The following is a 12,254-nucleotide window of genomic DNA, read 5'->3' as shown; positions in this document are numbered from 1 at the left end:
AAAGTTTAGTGTGATGACTGGGTTGCCACCTTAATTGAAACTAGATTTAAAGATTGCAGGATTGAGCTCTTCCAACCTTGCATCCATGTAGCTCTGACTGCAAGACTGGGGTTTAGGAACACAAGATTACAGAGAATGGAATTCCATGGCTAGAGGCAGAACACCACTTCATCACACACCTGCTGGATGCTCCTTGTGGCAAGGCAGTGAATCAGGTTGAACTCATGATATAGATGAAAACAGAATTTTTAACAGCTGGGGGCTATCCAGTCAGACCACATCCTTAACTGCTACATCAGGGAAACACTCAATATTTAAGACATCAGATAGGGAGTTCATATTGGATTTCAATTAGCCAATCAGAGGAAGGAAGATAATTAAATGTCATGCATAAAAAGGCAACTTCAGTACTCTCTTCTAGCATGTAGAATTTCACTTACCTTTAAGAATATGAAAATTTACATAAGCTGCATAAATTACAAATCTCCATATCACATACAGGTTGTTTCCCAAGAAATAGTATTTAGACAATTAAAGTATTTATTGCAAACCAGTCTCTCTTTCAACATTTACATGAAGGCCATTAAAAGTAAATGCATATCCACTGAATTAAACAGAAACAGGTTTAGTTAAAACAAAAAAAAGGATGCTGAAAAAGATAAAACACTCCAGATACAAGGCGACAATTAAAAAGCTGTCAACGACCTTGGAAAAGCATTTGGAAATTCATGGCAGGAGACAATTTTCAGCCATTATTTTTTTTTGGGGGGGGGGAGGAGGAGGAGGTACACCACAGAGGGGAAGTCACCTTGACCCTTTGAGTCTTTCAGCGATGGAGCACATAAAACTGTACTACTTGATGTATTTTTCCATGAACTTTTTGTGAAATTCAGATCGCAGAGTATCATTTACAAATCTTTTGTCCTTTTTCATTTCATCTATTCCCTTGGCACAATTCTTGAAGACAACATCGTCATCCCATCTGAAAGAAAAACAAAATATTTAGCTGTACGGTTAAAATTTACTACATGAAATTAAGGCAGAGCAACTTAAATATTTGTTTAAATAGTTTTGTAGATTTCAGAAGATTACTTTCTTTTTAGAAAAAACTGTTCTTAACACACACATCTGAACTTATTTAAAAAAACCAAAATACAACTGTTGTGTGTGTTTTTCATACAAACTATATCCTAAAGTTGTTTGCAGTTTTGTAGCCATACTGGTCCCAGGATATTACAGAGACAAAGTGGACGAGGTAATATCTTTTATTGAACCAACTTTTGTTCATGAAACAAACAAGCTTTTGAACTCCTAAAGAGCTGTGTAGCTCAAAAGCTTGTCTCTTTCACCAACAGCAGTTGGTACAATAAAATATATTACTTCACCCAGGGGTACCATTTGGGGCGAAGAGGGGCACTTCCCCCCGCCCCCCCGTTTCCTACAGGTGGATGTACTGTCAGGTGGAGCTCTTAACTGCAGCACAGCATGAGCTCTGCAGAGGAATGGTGCTGCTCAAAGCCTCTGCCTCTGGGTCGGTCAGTATTTTGTTTACAGAGGCAGGGTGATTAAGATAAGAAAGGGCTAGTAACTAAATTAAGGATCTGGAAGTCATTAATGAGTCTGTAAAACAGGAATCCCTCTGCAGGGAGTAGAGGGTATTGAAGAGAGAAGGCAGGGGACTCGAAATAGTGCCAAGCCCTCTGAGCCCAAAATAACATTCAGAAAAGAGAGTGATGTGAGGGGCATAGGTGACAAGAAGGGGCCAAAAACAAAGGAAGGGATAGCAGTGGTATAGAGAAGTTCCCACTCTACTTGTAGTACTTATGCAGCCCCATCACCATAGTATTTGAGCGCCTCACAACCCCTAACCTATTTCTCCTCACAGCCCCTTGGTGAGGCAGAGCAGTGCTGTTCTCCCCATTGTACAGATGGGCTGCACAGGCACACACAGACTAAAGGCCAGATTTTCAAAAGTGTCTAGACATCTAGTGGGATTTTCAAAAGCACCTAGATGATGAGGTGGTTTGTAAACCCCACTAGATGTATAGCTCCATCTTTGGGTGCCTAAAAACCTTTGGAACTCTGTTCCTAAGGCACTGGCCTGAGGTCATACAGAAAGCCCAAGGAGGAAGTAGAACCCACGTCTCTCAGGGCTAGCTCCTTATCCACTGGCCCACCCTCTCTCTCTGCTGCATGCTGAAAAAAGAGGGGACTCTGATAGCTGGGAGCAAATTCAAGACCAGTTCTATGAGACTCCAGCAAACAGTCTCAGGCTGTGGCTACACTTAGCACTTCAAAGCGCTGCCGCGGTAGCGCTTTGAAGCGCTAAGTGTAGTCAAAGCGCCAGCGCTGGGAGAAAGCTCTCCCAGCACTGTCCGTACTCCACCTCCCTGTGGGGAATAACGGACAGCGCTGGGAGCCGCGCTCCCAGCGCTGGGGCTTTGACCACACTGGCGCTTTGCAGCGCCGCAATTTGCAGCGCTGGAGAGGGTGTGTTTTCACACCCTGCTGCAGCGCTGCAAATTTGTAAGTGTAACCAAGCCCTCAGTCAGTTGGGAAAGATGTCATGGTTGACAACATGAAAAGCAGCACAGCGGTCAGGAACAATGGAGAAAGAGAGAATGAGAGTCAGATGAAAGGAAATCACAACCTCCAACGGATGGAAGGTTCTGCCCCAGGCTGGGTTGTTAAGCAATGACTGCTGTGCAATTTTACATTTTAACTGAAAATCATTTTGTTTTGTCATTTTTGGTTTTTGAGTTTGAGAAAAAGGAAGGAATGAGAAAGTGTCACTTGAGTATCAGATGTGTTTATGCCTCAAATTCTTAGGGTTTCAGATGTATCCAGGCCAATTCCACAAGAACAGAAATTACATCCAGAGCCCATAAAGTTGATGATTATGGTCATGATTTGTATTATTCATTGGGCACAATCTGTGTGCTCAGCACTGGTTAGAATATGCCAGAAAACATAGTCCCTAAGCTAATGCATATAAGATGTGTAGTCCTGGATAAGATGGCTCAGATATTTAAGTATTAAGTGTATAGTCACTGAGCACATAACAATATTTATGAGTGGAGGTGCTGATCGCAATAGAAGTTTTACTTGATTAAGGATCAGAAGATTTAACCCTTCAACTTCCTTTCAAGAGGAGGAGTGCTCAGAGCTCCTATGCCTGTTTATTTTCCTTACCTGCTTGCAGTGGCCTTGATATACCTCAGAAGCATAGGTGCCGACTCCGTGGGTGCTCCAGGGCTGGAGCACCCACAGGGAAAAATTGGTGGGTGCTCTGTGCCACTACCAGCTTCCCGCCCCAGCTCACCTCTGCCTCTGCTCTGCTTCCTCCCCTGAGCGCGCTGCGTGCCTGCTTTTCCCCCCTCGCTCCCAGCACTTGCCGCCGCAAAACAGCTGTTTCACGCGGCAAGCGCTGGGAGGGAGGGGGGAGGAATGGGAATGCGGCATGCTCAGGGGAGGAGGCGGGGAAGAGGCGGGGCGGGGATTTGGGGAAGGGGTACAATAGGGGCGGGGGGGTCAGATACTTTGGGGAAGGGGCTGGAATGGGTGTGGGGTAGGGGTGGAATTGGGGTGGAGGTGCGGGGGGAGGGTCTCGAGCACCCATCGGCGTGGGGAAAAGTTGGTGCCTAGGCTCAGAAGTATCAATTTTTTTCTCAACTTTAAAATGTGGAATTTTCTTGGAGTTTGATTTTAAATATTCTCCTGTGAGAACTGCAACTCAATCATTGTAGTGTTGTGTTTAACAGCCTTGAGGAAAGTACAGGGGCGGCTCTAGCCATTTCGCCCCCCAAGCACAGCGGCATGCCGCGGGGGGCACTCTGCCGGTCGCGTGGCTCCGATGGACCTCCCGCAGACGTGCCTGTGGATGCTCCATCGAAGCCGTGGGACCAACGGACCCTCCGCAGACACACCTGCGGAAGGTCCACCGGAACCGCCTTCCGCCCTCCCGGCAACCGGCAGAGCGCCCCCCGCGGCATGCCGCCCCAAGCACGCGCTTGGCGTGCTGGGGCCTGGAGCCGCCCCTGGGAAAGTAACTAGTCTACCTTCAAACAGAAGTGAAAGCAGTGTTGCCACCAATCACGATTTTGTCTTGAGTCTCATGATAATTATTGTTTTCCTTAAAGCCCGAGGCCCTGGAGTCAAGGGGATATGTGATGATTTCAGCCTTCATTCGTAAACAAAAATGAAGTTTCTAGCCTTCATAGCTGTGGAGAAACCTTCAAAAATGTGACCCCAGTGCACCTTAAAGGCTCAAAAAGCAGAAGACAAATAAAAAGAAAACCAAATCTATTATTTTTACATAATCTCATGATTTTTGCTGAGCAAGTCATGATTTTTTAACATTTGGGGTTGCCAATACTGTGAAAGTGACCTTAAAGTGTCAGTTTCACTCCTATTTAAAGTCAGTTTTTAGTCTATTATTTGTAGTGGGGTAACACCCGGAGAGCCCCAGGCAGATGCAGTATAAACTCACAGGGCCTTGCCCTAGTAGGATGTTTCCAAAAGTTAAATGATCTATTCCAAGCTTTGTGAACTGCAAAAAAGTGATAGAAAGTAATATAGATTTTTCTACAAATTGTTTTAATTGTTGTATTCAAGAGTTAGTAACAAAGAATATACACTAAAATTCAGTGTCCCTTAAGACAAGTGACTTGACACAAGATGTCAGAACATGTTAATATTAGAGCTGAGTGGTTCTAGTATTTAATTTTTGTTCTTTATAAAGGAATTAGATGCAGTGTTCCTGCCAGCCAATTTCTAAGTTATCTGCAAAAAAAAAATCAAACAAAAAAAAACCCACTTAGAATCTTCAGGTGCCTACGTAACCCCTGGAATCATGGTTAAAGTTGCCCCCCTCCCCCATTAACATCAATGGCGCCCCGACCTCACCCACACTCTCTCTCTTATACCCTTAAGTCTTTATTGTGTTAAGTAACAGTAAAAAATGAAAATATTATTATTAAATCCTATTTATTAGGGAATGCTTAAGGACTAAAAAAAATAGGGCTTGTCAAGGCTGAATCTTCACTCTGTCATTCTGAGTGCAGAAGGTGGGGGGCACTCAAGGATTTTAAAAATTAATACTTGCCACTCCAGGCTTGTATTACACTCCCAAGGTTACAGCTTCTCTTTGACCTTGGCTTGGTAAATGCTGCCCTCATCCAAATGCAAAAAAAAACCCTTTGATCCCAGGAAGGAGCAGTTGGGAATTCCTCCCTGTGGAGTATCCTCAAGCCCTTTCACCCCCCCTCCCCCGGGGAAGAGCTGAGAAAGAAAACAAAGGAGATTAGCTGTGGCTATCAGCTAATCAAACAACATGCACAACCCTCTTAGGACACCAAAAATCCAATCCTGTTCTTAAAAAAGGTAAATGTTATTAAAACAAAAAGAAAGAAAATACATCTGGAACTTAAGCATTTGCTGGATTTTAAAAGAGCAATTCCAAAAATTAAGCACCCAAACTAGCTTCTTGTGGGTTCAGCTTAAAGGTTACAAGCAAAGGAAAGCATCTGGGATTAGCACAGAAGAGATCTACAAGCCAAAATAAAGAATAAACCTGATCACATTTATCTAAACATTTCCTATCTTCTAGGTATGGGAGATAAATGTTCATATCTGGTTCAAACCTTACACAGCATTCTGCTTATAGCGTTACTGCTGTGCTCCTGCTTCTCTGGAGAACAACAGACAAAGGGAAAGTTTCCCATTGGCCTTCCCATTGGCTCTTTTGGTCAGGTGCCCACTCCTTTTCTTTCACCTGTGGGCTTGTTAACCCTTTACAGGTAAGCAAGCAGAGAACAGCTACCAAGAAGGATTTTACAGCTAACTGGCTGGCTGGGTGTCTATCAAAGGGAGCTACACCCCCCTTCATTTATCACAGGGCTCCACTGTTCTAGGCATTGTACAAAGAGCAGCAGTCAATCCCTGCCTCAAAAAGCTTACAAACGAAATAGACAAACCAGTCATAGGATGGACGCAGGATGAGACTAATACACAAGCAGAGTGAACAATGTGATGGCAAACAGCATGTTAGTTCTACAATTTTTTTTAAAAAAAGATGTGTTTAATGAAGAGTGGATCAGCTAGATGAAAGAAAACTGAAGGGACAGGAGACAAGACACAGAAGAAGAGGGTAAGAAAGATGTGGAGTGAAACTGAAGTGAAGAGACCAAGGGAAGGCGAGGGCTGGAGCAAACAGCCAATCAGCACAGGAAAGAGAAAGTCCAGTCAAAACTGTAGAAAGTTCTCTGAATGTTCAGAGGTCCCTACTTTTGAGTGAAGCTCATAAACCCCTCATCTATTCCCTATTTTAGTTAAATGGAATACTACCTGGAATATTTATATAGAAATATATATATAATAGAAACCATACTATAATCAATAGAAAACGAACCATAAAAAAAGTGCCAGCACAAAAAATTTCACTAGTCACTCACACTAACAATCCAAAGTAGATAGATGTGTTTAGAAAAGCGTAACAATGAGTCTGCGTATGAACTCTCACCACATTGCCTCTTGCAATCATATTGTGCTATGGATGGTAACGCAAGGCAATTAAATTGTCAAAGCAATTCTCTTTGCCCAAAAAGAACCAGAGTGGTCTACTTGGAAAAAACACAAAACTACCATCCTCATGTTACAATGCCTTAATTTCACATCATACTGTTGACTCGAGGCTTGAGTGGAGAAATAAAATCAATGGCAGTGATACCAGTTTAGCTGCTTTACAGACTGCTGGAGCTCCAGGAAGGGACAAATGTATATTGAGCATAGTACCTTCTCTTCACTTTGAAGTTTGCCTGAGGCTGCACTGGGCCTGTAAGATTTAGTAAAGGGTTGCCACTCAGGATGTTTTCCATTCGAATCCTCTCTTCTTCAGCCTTTTGCTCTTGCTCCTGACAATGAGAAATAGATGCACATATTTATTAGTTTTTGGCCATCTTTTCAAGCTCATTTACAAAGGAAGACTGATCATTTTGCTGATAACTCCCACACAGACAGCTTCAACTTCTAGCTCAGTCATCCCTTCCAGCTGATTTAAAACAGTTGTCTGTGTGGAAAAACAGAGGAAAGGGTGAGGCAGAAACTCTGAAAAGCTTAACATTGTTAATCTACTGTCATCTAGCAAAGCTGAACCCTGCAATCCTAGCCTTTGATGTTCTAAAGTTTGCAATTAGCACACCGTAAATACTGGCACATGTTATAGGTAATGTATTTTTGTATTAATAAGCAAACTACCTGATTTTCTTCATTCTAAATTCTATTTAACCTCACATGAGAAAACGTTCCGCAATATTCATTAAAGTGGAAGGTGTTATATGTTGTTGAAAACAAGCTATTGTCTTCTACCTTGAGTGATCTCTCAGCATTTTACCATCACTGCGTCTTACTATTTCCTTCTGCGATACTGTACAACACTGAATAATCTCATGACACCCAAATTTTAAGAGTTTCGCTGTCCAGGGTCTCCCCTCACCCTGCTCCCCAACAGCACACTGTAAACGTCTGATTAAAACAGCGAGAAACCGTATCTAGCATAAAACTGGTTTCACTAACCATTTTTAGGAGCTATCTTAATATCCAGTCACTTAATCTATTCCAGACTTCAAGTTATGTGTGACATTCTGTCTGTATCAACAATTTTTTCCAGAAGCTTTCAAACATGTTACCAGGTTCACTCTTTGATGTAAACATGGGGGGAGGGAGGGGGGGAAAAGAGACTGCTTTCTTACTTAGATGACTGAATATAAGCATATCCTTCTACATGCTAAAGTATGGTCTAAAATCAGTCCAGTTAAAAAAAAATATTGCATTCAATGCTATAGAACTACTACCTGGACTAAAACCAGGGCTACTATGATATATGGATCATAACTGGTGTTTCTTTTGAAACTGCAAAAAATTCATGAATCAGGGCACTATGGAGACCCAGAACAGGAAATGCTTTTCTTGATAGCAGAATTTAAGATTTTCAGCACTATAAACTATACTGATGCTAACCAGAGTTTGCAAGCTTTAAGCACTCAATCACCACGAAAGAGTACATTAATAAGTCCTACCTACTTTACTTTTTCACGTTTGTGGATTGAACAGATAAGTGGAATATTTCTATAAAAGAGGCCCAAGAGGCCTTAATAAGTACAATAGTAAGTCATTCTTATAAACATTAGGCAGATCTAATGTAGAATTTGCAAGATTTCTATAAATTTTACTATGCACTTAAGGTACACCAGCCTGTTTCATGCAGAGAGAGAGAGAGAGAGAGAGAGTGCGTGTGCGCTTTTGGGACACTGTGAAGTTATCAGCAAATACAATTTATAGACCAGCTCTCTGGTCAAAACTTTACCTCTTTAGTTCAGAATATACAAAAAAAATGATTTTTCTTAGGGCTTGGCTACACTTGCGAGTTAGAGTGCATTATGAGTTAGGGTGCCTGGGGTGATTTAATGTATCCACACTGGCAAGGCATGTAGAGCTCCCAGACTCTGCGGCTGGAGCGCTCCACCTCCTCGAGAAGCATAAATGCTTGCTGCACCCTGGCTGGAGCGCCGTGGCACTAGTGTGGACGCCCTGGTCTATTAATGCGCTCTGATTGGCCTCCAGAAGTGTCCCACAAGGCCTGTTCTAGCCACTCTGGTCATCTCTTTGAACTCTACTGCTCTTCCCTCAGGTGACCAACTGTCAGACCCGCCCTTTAAATTCTCTGGGAATTTTGAAAATCCCCTTCTTGTGTGTCCAGCAAGGTGTGGAGTGCTCTCAGCACATCTTTCCAGGTGACCATGCCTCTATGCGCCAGGTGATCCCCAATATGGAGCAATTGCGAGGTGCTGGACCTCATCAGTGTTTGGGGAGAGGAAGCTGTCCAGTCCCAGCTGTGCTCCAGCTGTAGGAATTAGGATACCTTCGGGCAGATATAAAAGGACATGATGGAAAGGGGCCATGACTGGGACGCACTGCAGTGCAGGATTAAAGCGAAGGAGCGGTGGAATGTGTACCGCAAAGCCCGTGAGGCAAACCACCACTCTGGTGCTGCCCCCGCGATCTGCCGTTTCTACAAAGAGCTGGATGCAATACTTGGGGGTGACCCCACCTCCACTCCAAAGACCACCATGGACACTTCAGAGCCCAGTTCAACAAGGCAGGAGGAGGAAAAGCACAAGCAAGGGTGCTGAGGAGGAGAGGGACAGCCCGGCATCCCTAGATGCATGCAACTGTTTTCAAGCCAGGAAGAAGGCAGCCAGTCACAGTGGACGGTGCTTGGGGAAGAACAAACACCAGAGGTGGTGCCCGGTAAGCAGCTTTTATTTTGGGAAGGAAGTTGTTCGGTGGGGGCTCGTGGGGTGAGGAGCGTTAGGGCTGCATGCATGCCTACATGCAGAATAGGATGTTGATGTGCTCTCTCACATCGCGGTAATCGGCCTCAGTGATCTCTTCAAAAGTCTCATGCAGAAGCTGGGCAATGTGCTTGCGGAAGTTCCTTGGCAGAGCTACTGTGCTCCTTGTCCCAGTAAGGCTAACATGTCCGCACCACTGTGCTGTGCTGGGCGGGAGGACCATTGCTGCACACCAGCAAGCTGCATATGGGCCAGGGCGGAAGCCGCATTGTAGTAGAAGATCCTCCCTTGCTTCCCAGGTCACCCTCAGCAGTGAGGTATCTTCCAGGACGAACTCATCCTGTGGAAAATGTGGGGACAGTGTTGAGTATAGGGGCCCCCTGCAGCTGTTGGCTCTCCCCAGGGCACAGAACCCCAGAGGACAGTATGGCCATGAAACAATCAGTCCCCCTTGCACCTGTGCCTATTCACCATTTTGGGGCTCCTGTGGGTTATGTGCGCTCGCTTTGGGACGGGCAATTTCTGCCATTGTTTACACTGCTTGTCTTTAAGTACAGCCGAATCATTGCTCTGTCTGGTATGAACAATGCTGCCTCTGTTAAGAGTTGCATTTTGGCTTTACAGATGCAACCTTGCGATCCCAGCCGTCCTTGTTATCAATGGCCGAAAGTCTCCAAAGAATCAGGAAGCATCCGCAAAGAGGACATGCTGCATGAATTCATGCAGCAGTCCCTTAATGAAAATCAAAAAGTGCAGGAGTGGCGGGAGAGCGAAAGGAGGGTCTGTCATCAGAATGCGGATCGCCGGCACCAAAGCACGGAGCAGCGGCTAAGCATCATGGAGTGCCAAGCGGACTCGATACAGGCGCTCGTAGCAATGCAGGTGGAGCACTTCCGTAGCCCCCTCCCCCGCAACCCTTGTCCCAAAACTCTTTCCCTTGTGTCCCCATGTCACCGCCAACCCCGTTTCCCCAATGCCTGGGTTCTTATTGCCACCAGCTGCCTCCAACAGCTGTGGCTTCACCACCCAGCCCTGCAAACTACGACCCTTATTCACTTCACTCAACCCCCACCACCATGCAGTATAGCCATCCTGAAGTGCAGTATTCATTGCACGGCACTCCAGACATGAAGGCTGAGTATGATAACAGGCCATACGCAAATCTGTGATTGTCCCGTTCCCCACCTCACCCCACCCCCTTCCCTCAGCCCACACAGCACAGATGTGTCATGACCTTTCTGTTTCCCAAGCAGTTGTGCTTCTTTTCAACAAATGAATTTTTTGGCTTTGAAAGCATTAAGCAAAAGATACTGTAGCCCAGGAAAGCAAGACACTGCAAGTCAGTGCATCATATGTCGCAAACACAGATTCCTACTAGCACTGGAACCACTGCATTTCACTCCCATGCAGGGCACCAAACATTACTGGTGGCTTTCAGCCTCAAATTGCTCCCTCAAGGCATCCCTAATCCTTGCAGCCCCACGCTGGGCCCCTCTAATAGTCCTGCTCTCTGGCTGTTCAAATTCAGCCTCCAAGTGTTGAACCTCCAAGCTCCATGCCTGAGTGAATCTTTCACTCTTCCCTTCACAAATGTTATGGAGGGTACAGCACGCGGCTATAACCGTGGGGATGCTGTCATCGGCCAGGTCCAGCTTCCCATACAGACAGCACCAGCGGCCCTTAAAATGGCCAAAAGCACACTCCATAGTCATTCTGCACCGACTCAGCCTGTTGTTGAACCGCTCCTTGCTTCTGCGAAGGCTCCCTGTGTAGGGTTTCATGAGCCATGGCATTAAAGGGTAAGCGGGGTCTCCAAGGATCACAATGGGCATTTCGACTTCCCCTACGGTGATCTTCTGCTCTGGAAAGAAAGTTCCAGCTTGCAGCTTCCTGAACAGGCCTGTGTTCTGATAGATGCGCCTTTCCTGACCACCCTGCGTTAATGTCAATGAAACGCCCATGGTGATCCACAAGCACCTGGAGAACCATAGAGAAATACCCCTTCCGATTTACGTATTCGGAGGCTAGGTGGGCTGGTGCCAGAATCAGAATAGGCATCCCATCTATCGCCCCTCCGCAGTTAGGGAAATCCATTTGTGCAAAGCCAGCCACAATGTCATTCACATTACCCAGAGTCATAGAATATCAGGGTTAGAAGGGACCTCAGGAGGTCATCTAGTCCAACCCCCTGCTCAAAGCCTGACCTTAAAAACCTCTAAGGAAGGAGATTCCACCACCTCCCTAGGTAACCCATTCCAGTGCTGCACCACCCTCCTAGTGAAAAAGGTTTTCCTAATATCCAACCTAAAGCTCCCTCACTGCAAATTGAGACCATTACTCCTTGTTCTATCATCTGCTACCACTGAGAACAGTCTAGATCCATCCTCTTTGGAACCCCCTTTCAGGTAGTTGAAAGCAGCTATCAAATCCCCCCTCATTCTTCTCTTCTGCAGACTAAACAATCCCAGTTCCCTCAGCCTCTCCTCATAAGTCATGTGCTCCAGCCCCCTAATCATTTTTGTTGCCCTCCGCTGGACTCTTTCCAATTTTTCCACATTCTTCTTGTAATGTGGGTCCCAAACCTGGACACAGTACTCCAGATGAGGCCTCACCAATGTCGAATAGAGGGGAATGATCAAGTCCCTTGATCTGCTGGCAATGCCCCTACTGATACAGCTCAAAATGCCATTAGCATTCTTGGCAACAAGGGCACACTGTCGACTCATATCCAGGTTCTCGTCCACTGTGACCCCTAGGTCCTTTTCTGCAGAACTGCTGCCTAGCCATTCGGTCCCTAGTCTGTAGCAGTGCATGGGATTCTTCCGTCCTAAGTGCAGGACTCTGCACTTGTCCTTGTTGAACCTCATCAGATTTCTTTTGGCCCAATCCTCTAATTTGTCTAGG

The 12,254-nt window shown here is 45.3% G+C and overlaps 1 protein-coding gene across 2 annotated transcripts in view; it reads right to left on the bottom strand.

Moving 5' to 3' along the window:
• Positions 1-517: 517 nt before the first annotated feature.
• The window catches only part of CWC15 (CWC15 spliceosome associated protein homolog), a 33,310-nt gene continuing 21,573 nt past the window's right edge, over positions 518-12,254 (bottom strand). For both annotated transcript variants that reach the window (XM_045019645.1, XM_045019649.1), the window contains exons 6-7: positions 6,793-6,911; positions 518-982 (exon numbers count right to left, since the gene is read on the bottom strand). In XM_045019645.1, the coding sequence (XP_044875580.1) occupies positions 853-982; positions 6,793-6,911 (249 nt within the window). In that variant the 3' untranslated portion in view covers positions 518-852. The remainder of the gene's footprint in view (positions 983-6,792; positions 6,912-12,254) is intronic.

The sequence above is a fragment of the Mauremys mutica genome, chromosome 1, assembly GCF_020497125.1.
Source record: "Mauremys mutica isolate MM-2020 ecotype Southern chromosome 1, ASM2049712v1, whole genome shotgun sequence".
In the NCBI taxonomy this organism is placed as follows: Eukaryota; Metazoa; Chordata; order Testudines; family Geoemydidae; genus Mauremys; species Mauremys mutica.
The sequence above is the reverse complement of the archived record's forward strand: the minus strand, read 5'-3'. Positions and strand labels throughout refer to the sequence as shown.